Here is a 22009-nt window from a genome sequence, read left to right on the forward strand (position 1 = left end):
ACACAGCTTCACACCGACATTAAACTTGTAGTATAAATGCACCCAAATACTAGGGAGAAATAAGCACGTGCATGAGAATTAACTGGGTGGAAGCTGAAAATACAAGACCAAACTATTACTTGCATTTTTAACTTCCAGTAATTTGAATACCTAGGAGCATCTGATGCTTTTATGTCTACAGCTGCCAGCATTAATTTTGCATATATACTGCTACAAAAACAGTTGCTATCATAGGTGAAATAAATAAATTAGTGCTAAAAAGGTGATTATTACAGACTGCTAAATCATGTTTCATGTACTTGAAACGTGCTGAATAATATACACACACAAAAAAAAACCACCTCAGATTTGAATCACTAGTTCAGCAAGCTAATTACTATCCTTTGACAAAGGTAGAAATATTAATTTCCGACATAAGCTCGCTGCTGGGCAGAGAGGAAAAGAAAAGAAATGTACTAACAAAATCTAATTTCCGACTAGCAAGCACGTCTCATCGCTACTCTAGCTGTGCTAAGCACACTGTGCTGCCTTGCATTAGCCCCTTTCTAATAAACATTGAAAGATTACACTCTCAGTGTAACTATATTAGAAAGGGTCACAGCAAGTCAGAATCATTTATGTAGTATATCTACATTGAGTGATGTAATTACTCAGCAATTCGAAGCTCACATCCTCCCTCAGGTTGCTGACTAGATAATGATTACCAGTGGATGGCATTTGTGCTTCAGTTTCTGCAATACCAGAGTGATAATGTCATATTGGGATATTACAAACTCACAATATTAATATCCTGACAAAAAGGCCAGTTTATGATAATACCCCTGGACATATACCAGCGTGTGTGTTTTCCAAGTGATAAAAAACATAAATCCCTAAACAAATTATGCCATTGGCGAAAGAATGGTTCCATTCATCACTGAATTCGTTTCTTTTTCTTATCTTTGAGATCCGATGTCTAAAAATAATCACTGAGTAATTAAATCAGGTCAAGCCTATTTACAGTCAAAAGTAGTACAGAATTACCAAACGTATGTGTTAAAATGCTACCAACTCAAAATTAGAGATGCTATATAAGCCCTACTCTCTAGATTTGTGAAGATCACATTCTGATCATAAATGATATGGCTGGTATAAATGTATTATATTTTGACATTTCTAATCATTTGCTATTAAAAAAAATACAAATATCAACCTTAAAAGGACTTCATTCTCACCATCACTTTTAAAAACAGCAGTTCAAAAATGATAACAGCATTATGATTTTTCTTTCCAAGTTGATGTTTCTATTTAAAAGCAGGGGAGATTATCTTTGAGGAATTGCTGAGCCTGGCATTGTGAATTAGGTAAATTAGCATCACTATATGCTGCCATTAACCTAGGATGCTACAGTTATCTTGTAATTACAATTGTGGATGTTAATGCAATTCCCTCACAGAGTCAGGGCACAGTAACAGAGCCACAACAGTTTTCCCAGTGACAATCTCACCATTCAGTCTTCTGAGGAAAAGATTTTCTTAAAAGAAGGCAAAAGTAAACTGAAGTTAAAAAGGAAATTATAATTGGCATGGTTTTAAGAGAGTTAGAAGATGTTAAATAAAGTGCTACATAAGAGACGTTATTAAAATGAAGACACATGGTATCAAATTAATGTAGCTGCATGGATAGAGAGCAGGTTAGATGGCAGAAAATGAGTAGGGCTAATGGAACTTTTTTTGGATTGGTGGAATATTGGTAGCGGTGTGCCCCAGGAATTTATACTGGGATCTCTTTTGTTTTCCCTTTATGTAAATAATGTGGCTATTGGTACAAGAATTATATTGAAATGTGATAATACCAAATTATGGGGCATGACAAAATGAAGGCGGCGGCAGGAGATTATAGGAGGACAGAGATAGGTTAGAAGAGTGAACAGATGGGTGACAGAATCAATTTAATATAGCAGAATGTGAAGTGGAAAATGCAGTAAAAATAAGTAAACAGTAAGATTCTTAACAAGGTGGAAGAGGAGAAAGATCTAGGGACACAGATAGAGAGAGCTTTTTACAACAACTTGCATTTGTATAGCACCTTAATGTAAAAAAAAATTCAAAAGTGCTTCACAGAAGCTTTTAGTCACTCCTAATATTTCCTTTTTTGGCTTGGTGTCCATTTTTGTCTGATTATGTTTCTGTGAAGCACAATAAGATGCTTTCTTACATTAAAGGCATTATATAAATGTAAGTTTTTGTTGCTGTAATTGCATCAAATAGAAGGAAAAGGACCCAAATAGTTTAGCGTCCTCTTGTATAGTTTTCAATTGGAGTCCCCTGAACCCTGGGTGAGATAGGACACCACTGATTGCTGAATGGGAATTTTTTTTTTTTTTTTTTTTTTTTTTAAAACAAGTATGGAACAAAATCATTGTAATCAAGCCACTCCTTTTCAAATTGATTCAGGCGCGTGTTCTTTCAATTCTCTACTTACTTAGTGAGATGTTTATCAGCCTCAGCACAGAGCTCCAGAAGTCCCATCAGCACAGCTGAGACATCCATATAGGGTTCCCACACAGTAAAGCCACGCCCAATCAAATCAATGGCAGTTCTGCGGATTGTGCTGTGTGCTGGAAGCTTGGGGCTAGATGGCTGCAGCAGTAGGAACGTCAAAGCCTTGCCTGGTAATGAAAACAGGAGAAGTCAGTATATTAAAAAAAAAAGGAAAATTATTATTACAGCTAAAATCTGACTCTTTAGCTGTAGCATACTTTTTTTTTAAAATGAGCTACAGTGTAGACTAAAATTTTCCATTTCAGACATACTGCAGAAATTGGGGTTTTGGGCAGTATGCAAACTGCAGTAACAGCAGAAGTACTTTGAAGTGGACTAATGTAGATATTTGGCAAGCTGACTTAGCGCTGTAGAGTCATAAATGCCAAGGAATGTACGTACATCTGATGTATCCACCTTTTTTCTTTTACCAGTAGTAGCCATGCTAGTCAGCCATCTATTGCAAAAATATAAATATCCAATAATGGAAGATAGCTGTGATATTCTGATGAAGGGTCATCGACCTGAACCTTTAACTTTGTTTCTCTCTCCACAGATGCTGCCTGACCTGCTGAGTATTTCCAGCATTTTTTGTTTTTAGTTCAGATTTCCAGCATCCGCAGTATTTTGCTTTTGTATGATATTTCCTTCTTCTCCCCACCCCTTTCCCCGCAGTAGTGAAATTTTTCCATCAGTGCTTCATGGATTCGGAACAGAAAACCAATAAAAGGACACGAACCAGGGAGCTGTGCATTACCAATGCTCAGAAAAATAGGGAAGTTGAGCACCTGCAGTATTTTTTTGTTGCCACAAGTAGTAACACCATCCTTGGTTATCACCTGTGAAAATATACCATTCATTGCAACATTACAACAGTGACTCCACTTCAAAAGTACTTCATTGGCTGTAAAGCGCTTTGAGACATCCGGTGGTCATGAAAGGCGCTATATAAATGCAAGTCTTTCTTTCTTTTATTGGTTCTGATCCCCATTGATTCAGTTTTACTAGGGCCCCTTGGTAGCCACACTCTATCAAATGCAGCCTTGATGTCAAGGGCAGTCACTCTCACCTCACCTCTGGAGTTCAGCTCTTTTGTCCATGTTTGGACCAAGGCTGTAATAAGGTTTGGAGCCAAGTCGACCTGACGGAACCCAAACTGAGCACTGGTGAGCAGATTATTGGTGAGCAAGTGCCTCATTGTAGCACTGCCGATGATTGTTAACTATAATGCTCTTCATTATCTATATTAATTAATCTTCTGGATGAAGGTGAAGATATTGGTAGTCAATAGTTAGCAGATGGCACAAAGATTTGTGCTGCTTAGACCTGGGATGAGAAACAAAACTACAATCAGTTCTAGATATGATGGGGGAATGGGCCTGCGTCTGGCAAATGTCATTTAATGTAGATAAATGTAGTGTTATACACGTGGTAGGGCTAACACTAAGCATGTATATAGTATGCAAGGCTCTGAACAAAATGTGTGAGTGGGAAAGAACTTAGGTGCTATAGTGCATGAGTCTCTAAAGGTTCATGATTAGTGCTGTGAAGCTAGAGTACTGGGATGTGCTGCTAGCATGATCCAATATAAAACAAAAAGCACTATATTGTCTTTGTACAAGACCTTGATTAGGCCTTGTCAAGTTTTAGTCCCCTCAGATGGTGGGTGATATCGAGGCCCTGAAAAAGGTTCAGCGGAGGGCCATTAATATTTAAAAGCTCTTAGTTCTCATGATAAGCTTCGAGAGCTGGATCTTTTTAATCTAGAAGTGTAGACTTTGGGGAGATATGATTGTGGTATTTAAAATAATGAAGGGTTAGACTGTGCCTGTGTTGATAGACTATTTTAATTGGATAGTTTATGGAGAAACATAAATGCAGAAAATGTTCAAAAGAGAGGTGAACGATTACCAGGGCTGATATCATCATTCCATAAAAAGGTAGGTGAGATGTTGGCTCATATGCCTCTTGGTCACCGTGGTCTCTTGGAACTTGTTTTAATTGTCTTTTTGAGGGGGGGGTGGTCTGAGAGGAATTTTCCGGAATTCTTTTTTTCCCTTGAATTGGCCTATGTTTTTGTTTTATCTGTTGTTTTTGCCTCTCCCAGGAGATTACATGGATGTTGGTGGGTGGGACCATTGGGGGTCATGATTCTTAATTGTAACATGATTGTACAGGACAGGCTCAATGGACCAGCTGGTCTTTCCCTGTCTGCCATTTTTGTATGTTTGGAACTTAAAGAATTCTTAAATAATCATGTTCTGTATTTTCATACAAAATAAAAACAGCTGAGAAACTGCAACTTATTAGCCAATATCTTTGGAAACCATTTTTGATAAATGTTATTGTACTCTATAGACCTGATGACGCATTTGAGTTTAGCCTAAAGGTTTAAGAAGCAATCTTGGATAAAATGGGGAAATTAGGAAGGTAAAGTTCAGTTTATTTTGTTAACTTGCAATTCTTACAAGAGGTGAAAAACTACATGCTTGTTTAAAGAGTCATTTGTGTAGTATTTGACGATGCTACCTGTATTTTACAGTTTACAAAAGTTAGTTACTAAATAATTTATACAAAGATCATGTCTTGAAAGCAAATACTTCAAATAATTGTTTTTAATTCACATTTTTAAATAAAGTGGAGGCAAAGTATAATTTTAGCAAAATATTAAGCCTGATGACGTTCATAGCTCATATCATAGAACAAAAAATCTGGTTTATGACATTTGAGAATAAGACTTTTTTTTGTTAAAACCTTGGAAAGGTTTCAAAGCACAGCCAAAAAAACAGGCTCCACATGGTCTTTGCTGTCTCATAAAATCAGACACACTGTATCCTTGACTTAGCATCAATCGCCCAAAGAGAAAGAAAGAGTATCTTTGGGTCACGAGCTGCAGACCCTGTGAATGTAGCTATCCTTCTGCCGTGGTCAGCAAAGTGCACGAAGGGGAAGGGTCTCAGGAGAGTGTCATGGCAGCTTATGCTGGCATTTATCGGAAACCTTTTGGCTATTGCTTACAGATAAGGATAGGGTGAATTATGGCCGTAGCTTACAGCATCAATCTGTGCTGGATAATTATCTGGCCACATAATGATAAGTACAGAGAGGGCCACGACTAACTACAGTTTTTTGAAATGAAGACAGGAAAAAGGTAATGGTTTCATTTTTTAAATTGATGTTTCAATAATATTTTGCATAACAGTGCCGTCTTATTTTTTTTTTAACAAGTTAACGTCTCTTCCCATGTCATTAGCATCTAAAGCTCAAATACAAAATGTATGAATGTCAGTTTTGAAAGGAAGCAGCCAGACTAAGCAATTTTCTTTTCATGCAGAGAAAGAACATTTGTGCAACATAGATATTCATCTTGAACTGGACGAGCAGCCTAATTAAATAAGAATGAAAATAAAATAAGGAGAAGACGGTGATGCATCAACAAAAATAGATTGACATTAGTAGCTAAGGTTTCAATATTGGAACCAAACAGAGATAAATGCAGGACCACCTAGGTTTGTTTCATAAATCAAATGTATTGAGGCATTAACATTCCACAGGCATAAGTAAAAACTCACCATAATTTCAAATTTAACACCTGCAATTTTATTTGATCTTTTGAGAATTCAGTTAGGAAAGTCAGTGTGTAGCTGGAAACATGGCTTATAAAAATTTCTAGCATCCAAAATACGTGTGGCAATATTGGGCCAAAATCAATCAAACGTCAAAATATTTCCTAGCTGCAGTGACAATGTAATAATGTAGAGATTGTGCTACATAATTGGTTACTCAAGCATTCGTTTTTAACATTTGTTCCTTCCTCACAGCCCACCAATTATTTGTGTTGAACTATAAACAATAGTTTTTCCCCTCTCAGAACCAGCACTGAAAAACTACCACTGGATATTCTTAGGAATGCAATGTACTGTCATCAGAACATTACTCTTGAAAAGCGACATTTTTCTGTAAATAATGCTATAAATTATGTTAAGGATGACCAGAAACTATCTGGAGGAAGGGAATGCATATTCTCACTAAAATAGGAGAAATAACTGAAACCGACGAATGCTGTGTATTGCAGGTTCAACGTGGATTCCCCAGCTTCTGTGCATTTTAAGGAATTGCGTTATTTTAAAATTAATAGAATGCACATAGTAGGGGCTCACTGTCGAAATTTAGAAATGAATGATTTTACATATTAGCTTGCAGATTTATGATTAAATGGAAATTATATGTTGCATTCAATAATAGATATTAAAACGTATTCAAGAGACACCGCCTAAAATAGAAAAAAAATAAAAAATACAAAAGCAAGCAGCTTAACTGTATGGATTCCAATGCAGGCACTCGCTGGAAAAAATTTTAAATGGATGGACTAGGTTTCAAGACAGGAATCTGACTGAGAAATTCAGATAACATAAATTTTGAGAGTGAAGCTGATTTTGAAGCATTTCTTGAACCTGAAGATTCGCATGCATTAGCACTTTTTTCTTGCCTGCAGCAGACATCCTGATGGACAATGACTGCCAGAACACTCTGTGTATTAAATGTAAAAGGATCTTTACTGAAGGATTAATAATTAGGATGTAATCATTGCAAATTTACTGAGAAGTAATCTAATTTCCACAGTCAGTATATATTAATTTTTATAAAGCCAATGTGATGAACCTGCAGTGACAGAGAGAAGGATATGTTGATAGGATTAGATGAAGAGGGGTGGGAGAAGGGTGTGGAGCATAAACGTCAGCATGGACCAGTTGGGCCGAATGGCCTGTTTCTGTACTGTAGATTGTATGTAATTTTATGCAGTTCCTAAGCGCAACTACCCAAGTAGTGAATTCATTTCTTGGCTGGACTAACAGGGGAGGAACTATATTATGGTTTCCACAGAAAACCAAACGAGAAAAAAAAATAGATTTCTGGACTGATGGGTTATAGTGGCATTGGAGAAAGTTGGGCAGAGCACCTGTCCATTTTTTCAGCTGGAGAATTTAATTTTGAGGCGCTGTATGTGGCTGGTGAACAGTTAAAACGCAGAAATTTAAAAAGTGCATGATCACATTTTAAACAAAAATATTGATGAGAATAGAAGCAAAAGCAATATACAAAACGTTGGCCTAGCTTTCTCTTTTTGCATACATTAGCGTAGTGGTTATGTTACTGCACGAGTAATCCAGAGGCCTTGGCTTAAAAAAAAGAGAATGTGAGTTCAAATCCCACCATGGCAGTTTCAGAATTGGCACTCAGTTAAAAAAATCTGGAAGTAAAAATCTGGTATCAGTAAAAGTAGCCATGAAGCCGTCGGATTGTTGTTAAAACCCAACTGCTTCACTAATGTCCTTTAGGGCAGGTAACCTGCCGTCCTTACCTGGTCTGGTCTGTATGCGACTCCTGTTGCACACCAAAGTAGTTGACGCAACTTTGAAGCAGCTTGGGACGTGTTACTATGTTAAAGGCGCTATATAAATGCAAGCTGTTGTTGTTATAAATATTACAAACTGTTTTATAAATCTGTAAATTTAGTCTTCTCATGTTGTAAAATGTTGTGATCCAATCTCACTGGGTGACAATAGGATTGCTACAGGTAGAAAGAAAAAAAACACTTCCAAGATTCAAGTCCCACTGCTGCTTTAAAAAACTTGGAATCAAAGTACAAAGAAAATGTAAGTTTAAAAATAGAAAATGAAACAGGAAACACCTTAAAGCATTGCACCACTGAGTGATTTGATGCAGGTCCCACCCTTGATTCCACAAGTTAGCAATCCTGGCTGGAAAAGCGGTTAAAAAAAAGTTTCCAAAGTTCATTACAGAATTTCCATGAATAAAATATGAAAATTCGCAAAATTCTTTTTTTTTTTTTTTTAACTATCTGCTGCAGAAAATGTTTTGTAACAGGTTGCATATACTGTGAAACCTGTACAGACACCCCTAAAAAAGATATCTGTTAAAAACAGACACTTATTGATAGGCCCAAATAACTTGCACTACGGACAGCCTTCAAATCTGAAGATTGAAAACACTGAATACGCAGGTAAGTGCAAGGTGGCATCGCTTGAAAAAAAATGGCTTTTGTGTAATAAAGATGTTTTTATCCAATTTCCATAGCGGCAGAGAAACCCCTCTATCTCTGGGATTGAATGCTTGCACAGCTCCATCCCAGGGATAGAGAGTTTTCTCTGCTGCTATGGATGCTGGGTAAAGAACTTCCCATGCCACAAAAGTTGGAAACCGCACCGAAATGACCGGTACTCTCGCAAAATGGGCCTTGGGTCTCCAGGACCCCACCTCTAGATTATTTAGTTGGCAATCATTGGCTTAACTTTCCTGCTGCTGTGCACACCCGCCCTCCGGAGGAGCACGGGTGCAGAAAGTGGCTGCGCAGGAGGAAAGCTCTGGTCAGACTGCGAGCAATGGGCACAACGTGCATGCCGATCACTCAAAACCCAACCCAAAACTTGTGAGCGGCTGGAGAGAGCGGGAAAAACTAAAGCTGCAATTGGAGGATCACATCTCACTCCACCAAACTGTTAGGTACTGATGAGCTGCTAACAACCCCCTATCCACCCCCCAGTACATGGAGGGAGGGGGCCCCGGAGGATATTAATCTCTCCCAATTTGGCTGGGATCGCCCAGGTACTCCAGCCCTCCAGCAGTCACCTTGCCCTGTGCAGGCTGCTAACGTAGCAGATCCCAGGATCAGGACATCCCTCCCTCAATGGGAAAGGACCACAGGATGGCAATGAACTGGGAAACCCAACAAACAGAAAATAGAACAAAATTCACATCCTGCTGGCAGGGCTCCAGAATTAGACACGATCCCAGGTGAGAGAGATAAAAAGAAGGAATGTTGCAGGAGATGCAGCCAATCCCGGGATATTCGGTTTAATCCAGTTTACTATTTTTGAAAATAAGAACACCTGCAAATAAAGGACACCTGATGTAAGTACTTAGGGTGTCTCTAATTTACAGTTTTCGCTGTAACTGCACTGACTCCATGCTTCTCTGTGATAATTAAAAAGTTCTGAAGGGTTTAAAAAGTCTGAAGATGTACCAAATTCTCCCAGAGGTTTAAACTTAACAGTATATTTTGTTATTTGAGCTGTCGTGTTGCAGAGACTACCAATGCACTGCACCGGAGCGATAGGATGAATCCATATGCCTGTGATGATTTTCTATGCCACCCAGATGCTGAGCAGAGGCCATGTGCTAATCTACAGGGAGGGAAGCAAATCAAAATAGAAGCAGAGTCAGGTGACCCCTGAAGTAAACCGAGAACTCTTCTGGTGGAAGCCCACAATCCTGTAATTTACATTACTCCCAGTGTCACTTGCGTGAGTTGATATTGCAGTTGCTGCATTTGGAAACTGACTGGATCCATGTCATTTTGCCTCTGGCTTGTTCAAATCTAATCACATTCAAGAATAATCTCCAAGACCCCAAATTATTTCACGCATTGATGGAAATACAACAGTCAAAGAACAAAAAATATAAACTCTATCGCTCCATCTAAAAAACTGCGCGGTCACGTTTTCACATTACGATATAACAAAATCATTGTAATAAGACCTGGGTGAGATTTCTTTTGTACAGACACAAAGTAAATACTGTAGAACAAACCACAATTGTGTACATTTCTCCAGTTCTGTTTTATAATGTTCATCATTTGAAATTTACAGAAAACCAGTTAGGTTATTGGTAAATGATAAAGCTAGTCTTTTATTGGCGGTTGAAAATAATAAATATTCAACAAATGTTTAAAGTCCAGGGATGTGTAGTGTAAGAGCAGAAACCTAAACCTGTTTCAATTTGGACAGCTCTTAACAAACCTTTACAGGATGAGAAAAAGAGGCTACTTCTGATAGCAAAACAGCTGTAGTTGATTTTTTTCTCCATCTTATACATGAAGGGGTCAGAACAAACAGTCTTCATTCTGATGCCCATTTCTGAGAATAGACATCTTTGTTTAAGCTTTGACTTGGCTTAAATGAACGAATTAATATTGACAAAACATCAACTAAGCTAATGATTGTTAGTTAAGGCAATAAACATGTCACATTACAGTCAGCACAGTAAAGAGGTAATTAGCTCTGGAAAAGCACTGCTGATTGGAGCTGTTGAGATCCTTTGCTCTTAACCTTTGAGCCCATTATCTGGCACAGGACATACTGCAGCTATGCTAATCTGAATTCACAGTTGACAGCTTGGTTGCTGAAGATGGTGTGTGTTCATCAGTATTCAGTCAGTGTTTGCTTAGTGTGAATTTTAAGCTACTGTAATTATTAAAAATTAATGTATTTTATAAAAAACATATATTCTATCATGAATTGTATCATAATCAAGAAGTCACATATGACACTTACCTACTGCAAGATTAGTTACCCACAGCTAAAACCATGAACTTCAAAAGTCCTCCACCCGATCGAAAAGATAGATAAGCAAAATTAGGTTTGTATAAAAATTACCTGCACACTTTCGGAATGAAAGATTCAATAGGATCCAGAATACATAGGCTGCATTACACTGGTGAACAGCCTGTAAAATCATTTCTGATTTTACTCTACTCAGGCTTTTTGCACACAAGTGTAATCCCACTGATCCTCATTGAGTGCCCCCTATGACAAACGTATGGGACTCGCTGTGCAAATATTTTTTGCGTTTGTTAGTGGCTTAGTGATACCATTCTCTCTTATGAAATACAGTTTCTGCTTTGATTTGAGAGGCCGAAAGTAATGCATGAGTGAATCAGCCAGCACTCAGTGATGCAAATATAAATCGTACTTCAATAGGAATTATTAATTATCTGCTACTTATCATGAATGCCCTTTAATGGATTTAGACTGCAAAATCACCATATGATAAAGAAAGTGGCAAGCAAGCAAAAAAACATTGCTTTCAGTTTTGCACAGAGGAGAACACAAAGGTTGGAGTAGTACAAGGAAAGTAACAGAGAGGCTGAGATAGCATAAACCACAAAGGTGGAACTCGAGCAGTTTATCAATGTCACCTCAACCCGAGATGTATAACTGACTTTATACTGTAGTATATACAAATACTTCATGGGATGGCATGATTAATTCAGTTCTCAGCATGTCTCTATTTTGCCAGCTGCAAGTGTCATGATGAGTCCCAGCTCCTACAATTGAATCACATGATGTAAACCGAAGTAATGTCGGAACTGCAAGATCAGGTTTTATTCTGCTGCCAACTTCCACCTCCGTAATATTGCCCGACTCTGCCCCTGCCTCAGCCCATCTGCTGCTGAAACCCTCATCCACACTTTTGTTACCTCCAGAATCGACTATTTCAGTGCCTCCCATCTTTCACCCTCTGTAAACTTCAGCTCATCCAAAACTCTGCTGCCCGTATCCTAACTTGCACCAAGTCCCGTCCACCCGTCGCCCCTGTGCTCACTGATCTAAAATTGTTTCGCAGTCCAGCACCATCTCAAATTTAAAATTTTCATCCCTGTGTTCAAGTCTCTCCGTGGCCTCGCCCCTTTCTATCTTTGTGATCTCCTCCAGCCCTACAACCCTCTGAGAACTCTGCATTCCTCCAGCTTTAGCCTCTTGTGCATAACCAATATTTTTTGGCCCGCCATTGGCGGCTGTGCCTTGAGCTTTCTAAGCCATGGAATTCTCTCCCTTAGCCTCTCGGCCTCTCTCCCCTCCTTTAAGATGCTCCTTAAAACCTACCTCTTTGACAAAGCTTTTGGTCACCTGTCCTAATATCTCCTTATACGGCTCAGAGTCAAATTGTGTCTAATTACATTCGTGTAAAGCACCTTGCGGTGTTTTACTATGCTAAAGGTGCTATATAAATGCAAATTGTTATTTTTGCATGATAATGAAATAATCCTATTTTGCATATATAAGACTGCAGCAACACTGGGTCTGACAATATCATAAACAAGAGCAAAGCTTGAGAAGCTTAACATTAATTGTGTTAGAGCCTTGAAAACATTTTTTAAATTATATATTATTCCTTTCCCTCCAATTGGTGGTTTATGCTTAAGATTGTATTTTCTGCTAGAGCCAAAAGGTTTCATATTATGAGAAACTTCTACTCAAAAATAATGCATTCTGTTTACCACAACAGTTACCCTTTTGTGTATAAAACCCAAACGTGTATTCTCTGTAAACAGTTTGAAAGAAAAATTCCAAGAAGAGTTATAGGGGCAGATTTTGCGGTTGGTGGAGTACCTGCGGAGGACGTCGCCGGCATCTGAATAGAATACAAACTTATCTGATGGGGAGCCTCCTTCGTGAACTTGCTGTTTGAGGCTACGTACTTGAGGGAAGTGTAATGGCCCACGCATCCCAGGGGCGCAGCATAAGCGGAAGTGTACCTGGTGCTCCAATCAGCGGAAGCGCCGAGTTTCCTCTTACAATGTTGACAGATAGGCCCACGGTGTGGACAGATGTGTGGGAACCATTGCATCAAGCTTATAGGAGAAAGGAGGGTGCAGACTGGCACCTGACATGCTGAACGTTGCATTAAAAGCTGTCAGGAAATAAGATATAAATATATAGGTTTAACATTTTGTTCTTTATTTAGGATTTAGTATCGGTTGAATTCAGTCTGTCTCAAACACATGAGGTACAGAGAACTGAACAGTGGCACTCAGATTGCCCCACACAAAAAAAGCTGGCAAAATGACAGCACCAGCTTCAACATCAGGATTTCAATAATATAGAGATTAAATGTGTAGACACTAAAACAAACTAACAATAAAAGCTCTTCGCAAATCTACGAAGTTTGCGGTTAAATTATTCAAGTGGAGCTCAGGTGCTTCCATCTGTTGTAATGTTCCAATTTCACTTTTAAGTGAGCTAAAACCTGCTCAACGATGCTTTGGATCTTTTGAGGTATCACCTTACGCTGATGCAAACCGGCCCTGCGCCAGCTGTAAAATTTTCGGACGTAATTGCCGGGCAGTCGGTGGGCAATTAGCCAAGTCTGTGCCAGCAACGAGGATTTCCCCATCGGTGTGGATCATCTGTCAAGTCGGAACGTGACAGATCGCAAGTTCGGGATTTAGCACATGTGGAAATCCCGAACTTGCGGTCCCTTTCAAAGACGATGATAGCGTACTCGGAGAGTACGCCGTCATGCCTACCGCAAATTCTGGTTCAATGTATTTATATGATGAAGGTGTAGTGTATGTACCTTTAAGAGAGAACTACTTTTACAGCTCCTGTATACTGTAGTACCGGCAGTGGCCACACCTGTATATAAGCCTTGAGCATGCCTCTGTACTGTTAGTCTTTAGACTACCCTCCTCCAGTAAACACCTGTTGATTGTTAAGTTACAGCCTCCGTCTAGTTATTGGAAAACATCATACTTGAAGAATCACGGATTCAACAGTGGCGACGAGGTCGATTCGAATCTACCTGCAACTCTGCATTTCCTTTCAAGGATTCGCTCCGGGAGGGCGGTGGAAGAAAGTCGAGGCCAGAAGCACGGGCGTCGACCACGAGCAACCGCCCAGTCATCCGGCAGAGAGTGAACATCGCAGGGGAGGCTGTTGAGAGCCGAGCTTGGTTCTCCAGCCACGACGATCCAGCAACAGGCTGGCAACAGGTACAGCGCAGACCCTTCCCGGACAGCGGCGGCTGGAGCCGACCGACGGCACAGAAAAGGCCGAGCAGCGTCGATGGGGTAAGAGAGAGGGTGAAGCGCACAGGGCGCAGCCGGGGGTTGAAAACCGAGCGGTGTCGAGGAAAAACAAAAGAGAGGGTAAAGCAGCAGCCGGGTTCAGGACCGAGCGGCGGCAACGGGAGAGGCGCACAGGAGAACGCGCAGAGCACAGCCAGGGCTCAAGGGCTGAACAGCGTCCGCGGGGGAAAGAAAGGAAGCGCGGGAGATGCCATTTTGTGCCAGCGGAGAAGAATGGAGAGCGCGGGAGACGCCATTTTAGACAGTTTAATCACACCCAGGGATGCCGAAGAGTGGCAGTATCACTGCGTTCGACAATGAAGTCGAAGGTTGGGCGACATGTGTGGAACGCATTGAGGTGTACTGCAGGGCGAATGAAGTGCCAGATGCTAGGAAAGCACTGGTTTTGTTGAATTCCATGGGTGCAAAAACTTATGGCTTACTGCGAAACCTAATAACCCCAGAGAAGCCAGTGGATAAGAATTTCGAAAGCATAGTGGAAATCCTACAGGACCACTTAAACCCCACACTGCTGCTGATAGCAGAAAGATTTAAGTTCCACAAAAGGAACCAGCATAAAGATGAAAGTAATGCTGAGTGCTTAATGGAACTGCGCAAGCTATCGAAACACTGCCAGTTTGGATTGGGACTAGCAGATATGTTAAGGGACAAGTTTGTGTGTGGGCTTCAAAGTGAAGGAACCCAGAAACGGCTTCTATCAGAAAAGGATCTTACGCTGGACAAGGCTTTCAGCATGGCAGTATCACACGAAGCAGCCGCACGGGGCGCTGCAGAGATACAACGGAGACCGCAAGAATATGGCACCAATGAAATGTCATATGGAGCAGGGAAGTGTTATCGCTGCGGCAGAACAACACACGACCAGAAGGATTGTTGGTTCAAGGACTAAGTGTGCAGACAGTGTGGAAAAGCAGGACACATAGCAAGAGTCTGCAGGTCAGGGAAGAAAACCAGCAGCAAGAAATCACCACAGGAGAAGTACAAAAAGGTACACAAGGTGATGGACAGTAGTTCAGACGAACAGAAAAGTGATACAGACTCTGGAAGCAAGGAGCTGGGTTGTCTGAAACTACATAAGGTAATCAAAATGGAGGATCACCAGACTATCTGGGTCACACTCAAGATAGACGGAGTCCAAGTGAAAATGGAATTGGACACAGGATCAGCCCTAACAGTCATAAACCAAAGGGACTACAAGCGGCTATTTTCACATATACCCTTGAAAGCTACAGAGATTGTCTTGAAGACGTACATGGGGCAAAAAAGTCTACCCCAAAGGAAAAATAAGGGTGAACGTGATATACAAAGGCCAGGAAATACCTAAAATGGACCTATATGTATTGCCAGATGGAGGACCACCACTACTAGGATGTGAATGGGAGTGGCCCTCCTCTCCATGGCAACGGGTGCATATTGATTTTGCTGGTCCATTCATGGACTCAATGTTCTTAATAGCAGTGGATGCGCACTCGAAATGGCCTGAGGTGATCAAAATGTCCTCAACCACTACAGAGAAAACGATCGCAGTCCTACGGACCATATTTGCCAGGAACGGCTTGCCAGAGCAGATTTGCTCGGATAACGGACCACAGTTTGTGTCCGAAGAGTTTCGGAAATTTATGAGAAGGAATGGGGTAAGGCATTACACATCCGCCCCGTATCATCCAGCCACAAATGGATTGGCTGAGAGGTTCGTACAAACCTTTAAAAAGGCGATAAGGGCCATGTGCGATGATGAAATTCCACTGCAACATAAGGTGGACAATTTCCTGTTAGCCTACAGAAATGCGACACATGCAGTTACCAACTAGACCCCGGCCATGATGTTCTTTAACCGAAGGTTGAGATCGCGTCTGGATTTGCTCAGACCAAATGTGCGAAGAAATGTTGAGGATAAGCAATTCCAGCACATCAATGAGAAGCCGACAAGGAGCTTCAATGTAGGACAACCAGTCTTGGTCCGCGACTACCGAACAGAGAAATGGCAACCCGGAACGATATGCACACGGCAGGGGCCATTAATGTACACAGTGGATGTCGGGGAGAACATTGTGAGACGCCACGTCGACCAGATCCTAGCGTCACAGGAACGAGTCAACCCCATGTCTCGCGTCCCTGGGGATGAACCCGGCATACCGGTAGCATCTACCTCAGAAACAGTAGCAGCGGAAACTGATGAACTAACCGACGAAAGGGGGCCAGAATCGCCTCCGCACCAAGAACAAGAACCTCAGGAAAGGCGCTATCCAGAAAGGATCAGGAAGCCGCCCCAAAGACTGAATCTATAAATGGACTATTTCAGTTTAATGTGCATGTTAAAGTGTTAACTGTTATTTGAATGTTATGGGTACTGTTAATCTAAAAGGGGAGGAATTGTAGTGTATGTACCTTTAAGAGAGAACTACTTTTACAGCTCCTGTATACTGTAGTACCGGCAGTGACCACACCTGTATATAAGCCTTGAGCATGCCTCTGTACTGTTAGTCTTTAGACTACCCTCCTCCAGTAAACATCTGTTGATTAAGTTACAGCCTCCGTCTAGTTATTGGAAAACATCATACTTTAAGAATCACGGATTCAACAGAAGGAAGTCAGTAAAAAAAAAAATTACATATTAAAATAACAGCAAATAAAGTAGATGCAGTCAATGTTTCTCAAGTCCTTGCCAAATTACCAAGAAAATAATAAAAATGGAGAACAGCACACTTATATAGACAGCATTTTCCATGGCATTTTTTCAAATGGTACAGTGCCAACTTGTCCTTAGTTTGAATTATGCCATGCAACAGTGCCATACAAAGACAGCAGTACACAAATGGGGATATATTGAGTGAGGAGACTGCTTTTATTATCTTAATTCACTGTTGAAAATAACCTGGCATTAGTGAATTTCCTGTGCCATAAATTCGCTCCTCTTCGCTTGTTCTTACTATTTTATCGGTTTTATTTCACTGTTATTTTGTCCTGAATATGCACCTTCTTTACTTTGCCACTTAATATCTGCATCAGTTATTTTACAGTTTCAAGTGTTTAAGAATCTCCTTCACTATTATCCTGCTTCCCTGTAATTTTTCCTTTATTTTCTGCAAGGTAAAGCTTACTTTTGATGTGGTTTCCTGCTGAGTGTCTTTCACATTTTTATTCTCTGCAGCAGACCAGCAAGTCGCCACTTATTTTTACCCAGCTGCAGCAGAATGAACACTGCTTCTCACAGCAACTTGGCAAAATGGATCACTCATGTGGAGGGCACTTGTCATTTGTGTTTGCTGTGACAGCTACTTATAGCGACAAAAACGGACCCAAAAGTGAACAACTACTCTGTAAATCAACATTAGATATTATAAAAATGTCGCATAAGTGACTTTAAAACTGCCATCCCACCTTGAGTAACAGGGGCAGATGACCATTCTAAATAGCTCAAGTTTTGTCCTTTTTGCTAATTACATCAGAACCTTTCAATAACATTATCATCTTATAACTACTCCCAGCTATGTGTTATTGTCCACTATACTAATAGAGGCTGCTGACAAGTACACAAATTGAATCCTGTAAAAAAAAAAGTAAGGTGATTAAGCAACTAATTCTTTTTTTTTAACTATTTAATATTTAAATGCTTACCATTAGCAAAATTCCATGTTAGGGCCCAGCAAAACAGATTCCTTTCACAATGCCTTCAAAATCCTCATTTGTAACACTGGTCTAATAATTTCATCACAATATACCTATTTATACATGCGTTTTGGTTTTTTAAAGATTAGTTAGCAAAGATGTATTACCATATTATGGCCCTAGAATAAATGGCTAAAATATCACACTTGTTTCATGGGCTAATACGTTGTCAATATATTATTGGCAGAGTCTAACCAGAGAACTGAAATTATGAAAGCCCCACGTTGAACAACAAATAAATCTAGCATGCAGCAAGCTTCTGAGTATTGTCACTGACAAGAGTAACCTTTAGCTATTTCGTTTACAAAGGAAAGCATCATTAAATACTGACCAGCAGGGTCTGTGGCTCTCGCACTCAATTACTGTATTAAAAGATTGTGCATATTTCACAGGATTCACCTTCTACGGGCAAAGCAAATTGCTTCCCCTACTATGTTACAGCTGCTAAAAAGTCTCGTGTTAAGCTTCTAATGAACTAATCACAATCTGTCTTAAGTATTTCCTCCATAGGATGATCCATGACCTCACTGAAGAAACAGGAAGAACAATAGCAACAGACAAATCTCCACTACATGCATGGACGACCATCCCATATGACTAAAAATATGTACTGAGGCACACTGATACCCCAGTCGACAGTCTTAGTGGTTCAAAATTTAATTTTGCAGAAACAGATAATCAGGTTTAATGGGGCCCCCACCTCCTTAAATAGGACACAAAGGAACCCTGAACATCCTAGTTATCCTCCACAATAATGTGCCCTGAGGCCTAGCTATTGCAATTATGTGTCAGTTACTCATTACTAAGAGAAAAGGGGGGGGGGGGGGGGGAGAGCCCAAAGCAGTTTTTAGTATTTTAGTATACTCATCCCCAAAAACATCTTCAATGTGCCAACAAGGGTTTAGCAAGCAAACCAGAGGAAGACTATACCAGTTGAGCATAATTTGCATAATTACACAGTTGTAGAAAATCCTAAATCTTTGTTACAACTGCTCTTTGAAAAATGGCTTCAAACTGAACTACACAGCTCAACAGCACATTGCTTTCAAACATCTCCATCCTATTAATAGTGATTTGGTACCAACTTTCAAAACAATTCGTAGTTGAGTTTGGGGAACAAATCATACATACAATTTTACATGGGATCAAATTAATAAGGATCAAGCTGAATATACATCTTTTAGAAACTTCTTGGTTAAGGAAGGAAATATGAAATGTATTTTAATATCTGTTCTCATTCAAGACTTCACTTTGAATCCGCATTCTCCAATTCTTCTCTCGCAATTCAAATTAAAATGCAACACTTAAGTTAAAGTTATAGAATTTGATCACAGGAGCCTGAGTATAGCTTACCACGGCGCCAATACAAGGAAAAATATAAGACCTGGAAACAACATCATACAGGATATTATTCTCCTATTCTAAATGTTCACAATTTCTTTTACAATTTCATTTTCTTGCATTTCTTTGATTTATATATATCGCTTTGCACAGTTGAAAGAACTGAATCTCAATGGATCAGAAATAGGTCAATGTTATTTTTACTGAAAAAAATACAGATTTTATTCCAATAGAATTTTCAGTTAGGTAATCTAAAATACAACAAGACAGTCAACTCAAACATCTTATGAGAAAGATGTCGTACCCGGTGTATGGAGTAACTTTACGATTTGGCTTACTGTCCCCCTGTCTCTGCACCTGCTTAAAATCTGTTACATTTCCAGCTTTTTCCAGTTCTGATGAAGGGTCCCAGACCTGAAACGTTAACCCTGTTTCTCTCTCCACGGATGCTGCCTGGCCTGCTGAGTATTTCCAGCATTTTCTGTTGTTATTTCAAGTTTCCACTATATTGGCCCAGATATTCCGATCCCTAGGGACATCGGAAATGCCGGTTTCAGGCATGCACAGCGCATGCGCTGAAAACCAGCTTTTCCGATCGGTCAAGGATGGTCTTGACAGATCCTCCGGCTGCACTGGAGAAGGGCCTCTGCGGGCGGACAGTTCCGCTTTTTGGAGACTCTCTGCCCGCAGAAAACCCTTACAATTCTTGCACCTGGTAAAAACAGGCGTAAGGCCTGCTTTTACCAGGATAAGAGTAGAAAAAAGTAAAAAAGAAAACATTTTTTCACTGATTTATAATTTTAAAATACTTTAAAAAAGGTGTTTATTTTTAGCCCCGTAAAAAACTTTAATTATTTTTTTCAAAAAATGTAATGTAAAATTTATTGTAATTTCAAGTCATTTTAAAAATGTGATTTTTAAATTTATTTATTTAAAGTTTTACTATGTTTTGGGGGTGCTCTCCATTCATATATTTGACAGGTCTTCCTGTCAAATGTATGAAGGGAGATTCCCTTCGGTGATTGGCTCCCCATGGCCCACGTGATCCCAGGGACGCTGTGAACTGCATGTGCCTCTGGGATACGTGGGCCCTGCGCACTTCAAGTTTGGTGAGGCCCAGGAGCAGAAGCGTGTGCGTCCCGGGAGCCCGCAGATTTTTCCAGATCGCAGGCTTCCGCCCGCGGGAGGCCTGCGATCGGAAAATACGGGCCATTAAATATTTCCTTTCAATTTCTAATTGAAGAATATAATTTAAATATTTCAAAAACATACAGAATAACTGGCAAGTTACAAGTGTGTCATTTAATTGAGGAGCGCCCAAAGACATCAAAACCACTTAAGCTTTGCACTATTCAAAAAAGGTGGTAGAGAAAAAGCAGGGAATTATAGACCGGTAAGCCTGACATCGGTAGTGGGGAAAATGCTAGAGTCTATTATAAAAGATGTAATAGCAGAGCACTTGGAAAGCAGTGACAGGATCGGACAAAGTCAACATGGATTTACAAAAGGTAAATCATGCTTGACTAATCTACTGGAATTTTTTGAGGATGTAACTGGTAAAATAGATAAGGGAGAACCAGTGGATGTGGTGTATTTGGACTTTCAGAAGGCTTTCGATAAAGTCCCGCATAAGAGATTAGCGTGCAAAATTAAGGCACATGGGATTGGGGGCAAGGTATTGACTTGGATAGAGAACTGGTTGGCGGACAGAAAGCAAAGAGTTGGAATAAACGGGTCGTTTTCCGAGTGGCAGGCAGTGACTAGTGGGGTACCGCAAGGATCGGTCCTAGGACCCCAGCTGTTCACAATATATATTAATGATCTGGACGAGGGAATTGGATGTAATATCTCCAAATTTGCAGACGACACAAAGCTGGGCGGGAGGGTAAGCTGCGAGGAGGATGTCGGGAAACTCCAGTACGATTTGGACAGGTTGGGTGATTGGACAGAAACATGGCAAATGCACTATAATGTGGATAAATGTGAGGTTATCCACTTTGGTGGCAAAAACAGGAAGGCAGATTATTATTTGAATGGCAATAGATTGGGAGAAGGGGAAGTGCAGAGAGACCTGGGTGTCCTTGTGCACCAGTCGCTGAAGGTAAGCATGCAGGTGCAGCAGGCGGTTAAGAAGGCAAATGGTATGTTGGCCTTCGTAGCAAGAGGGTTCGAGTACAGGAACAAGGATGTCTTGCTACAGTTGTACAGGGCCTTGGTGAGACCGCACCTTGAGTATTGTGTGCAGTTTTGGTCACCTTACCGGAGGAAGGACGTTCTTGCCATGGAGGGAGTGCAGCGAAGATTCACCAGGCTGATACCTGGGATGGCAGGAATGACGTATGAGGAGAGATTGTGTCGATTGGGCTTATACTCACTGGAGTTTAGAAGATTGAGAGGGGATCTCATCGAAACCTATAAAATTCTGTCAGGTCTGGACAGACTAGATGCAGGAAGGATGTTTCTGATGGCTGGGGAGTCCAGAACCAGGGGTCATAGTCTAAGGATAAGGGGTAAGCCATTTAGGACTGAAATGAGGAGGAATTTCTTCACCCAGAGAGTGGTGAACCTGTGGAATTCTTTGCCACAGAGGGCGGTGGAGGCTAGTTCATTAAATATATTCAAGAAAGAGTTGGATATATTTCTTGAGGCTAAAGGGATCAAGGGATATGGGGAAAAGGCAGGGACAGGGTACTGAATTTGGATGATCAGCCATGATCACATTGAATGGCGGAGCAGGCTCGAAGGGCCGAATGGCCTACTCCTGCTCCTATCTTCTATGTTTCTATGTCATAGGTTATGATATGAG

The 22009-nt window shown here is 40.4% G+C and overlaps 1 protein-coding gene across 7 annotated transcripts in view; it reads right to left on the bottom strand.

Annotated features, from left to right (window-relative positions):
- Positions 1-22009, bottom strand: part of wdr7 (WD repeat domain 7) — an 836682-nt gene that overhangs the window by 263310 nt on the left and 551363 nt on the right. For 6 of the 7 annotated variants that reach the window (XM_085974490.1, XM_085974481.1, XM_085974472.1 and 3 more), the window contains one exon: positions 2464-2650. In XM_085974490.1, coding sequence (XP_085830616.1) covers positions 2464-2650 — 187 coding nt within the window. Of the gene's footprint in view, positions 1-2463; positions 2651-7884; positions 8095-22009 lie in introns of those variants that run through there. The other variant, XR_015074758.1, reaches the window with a different exon arrangement.

The sequence above is a fragment of the Somniosus microcephalus genome, chromosome 2 (genome assembly GCF_052327205.1).
Source record: "Somniosus microcephalus isolate GS21.2 chromosome 2, FLI_Smic_1.0, whole genome shotgun sequence".
Lineage (NCBI taxonomy): Eukaryota > Metazoa > Chordata > Chondrichthyes > Squaliformes > Somniosidae > Somniosus > Somniosus microcephalus.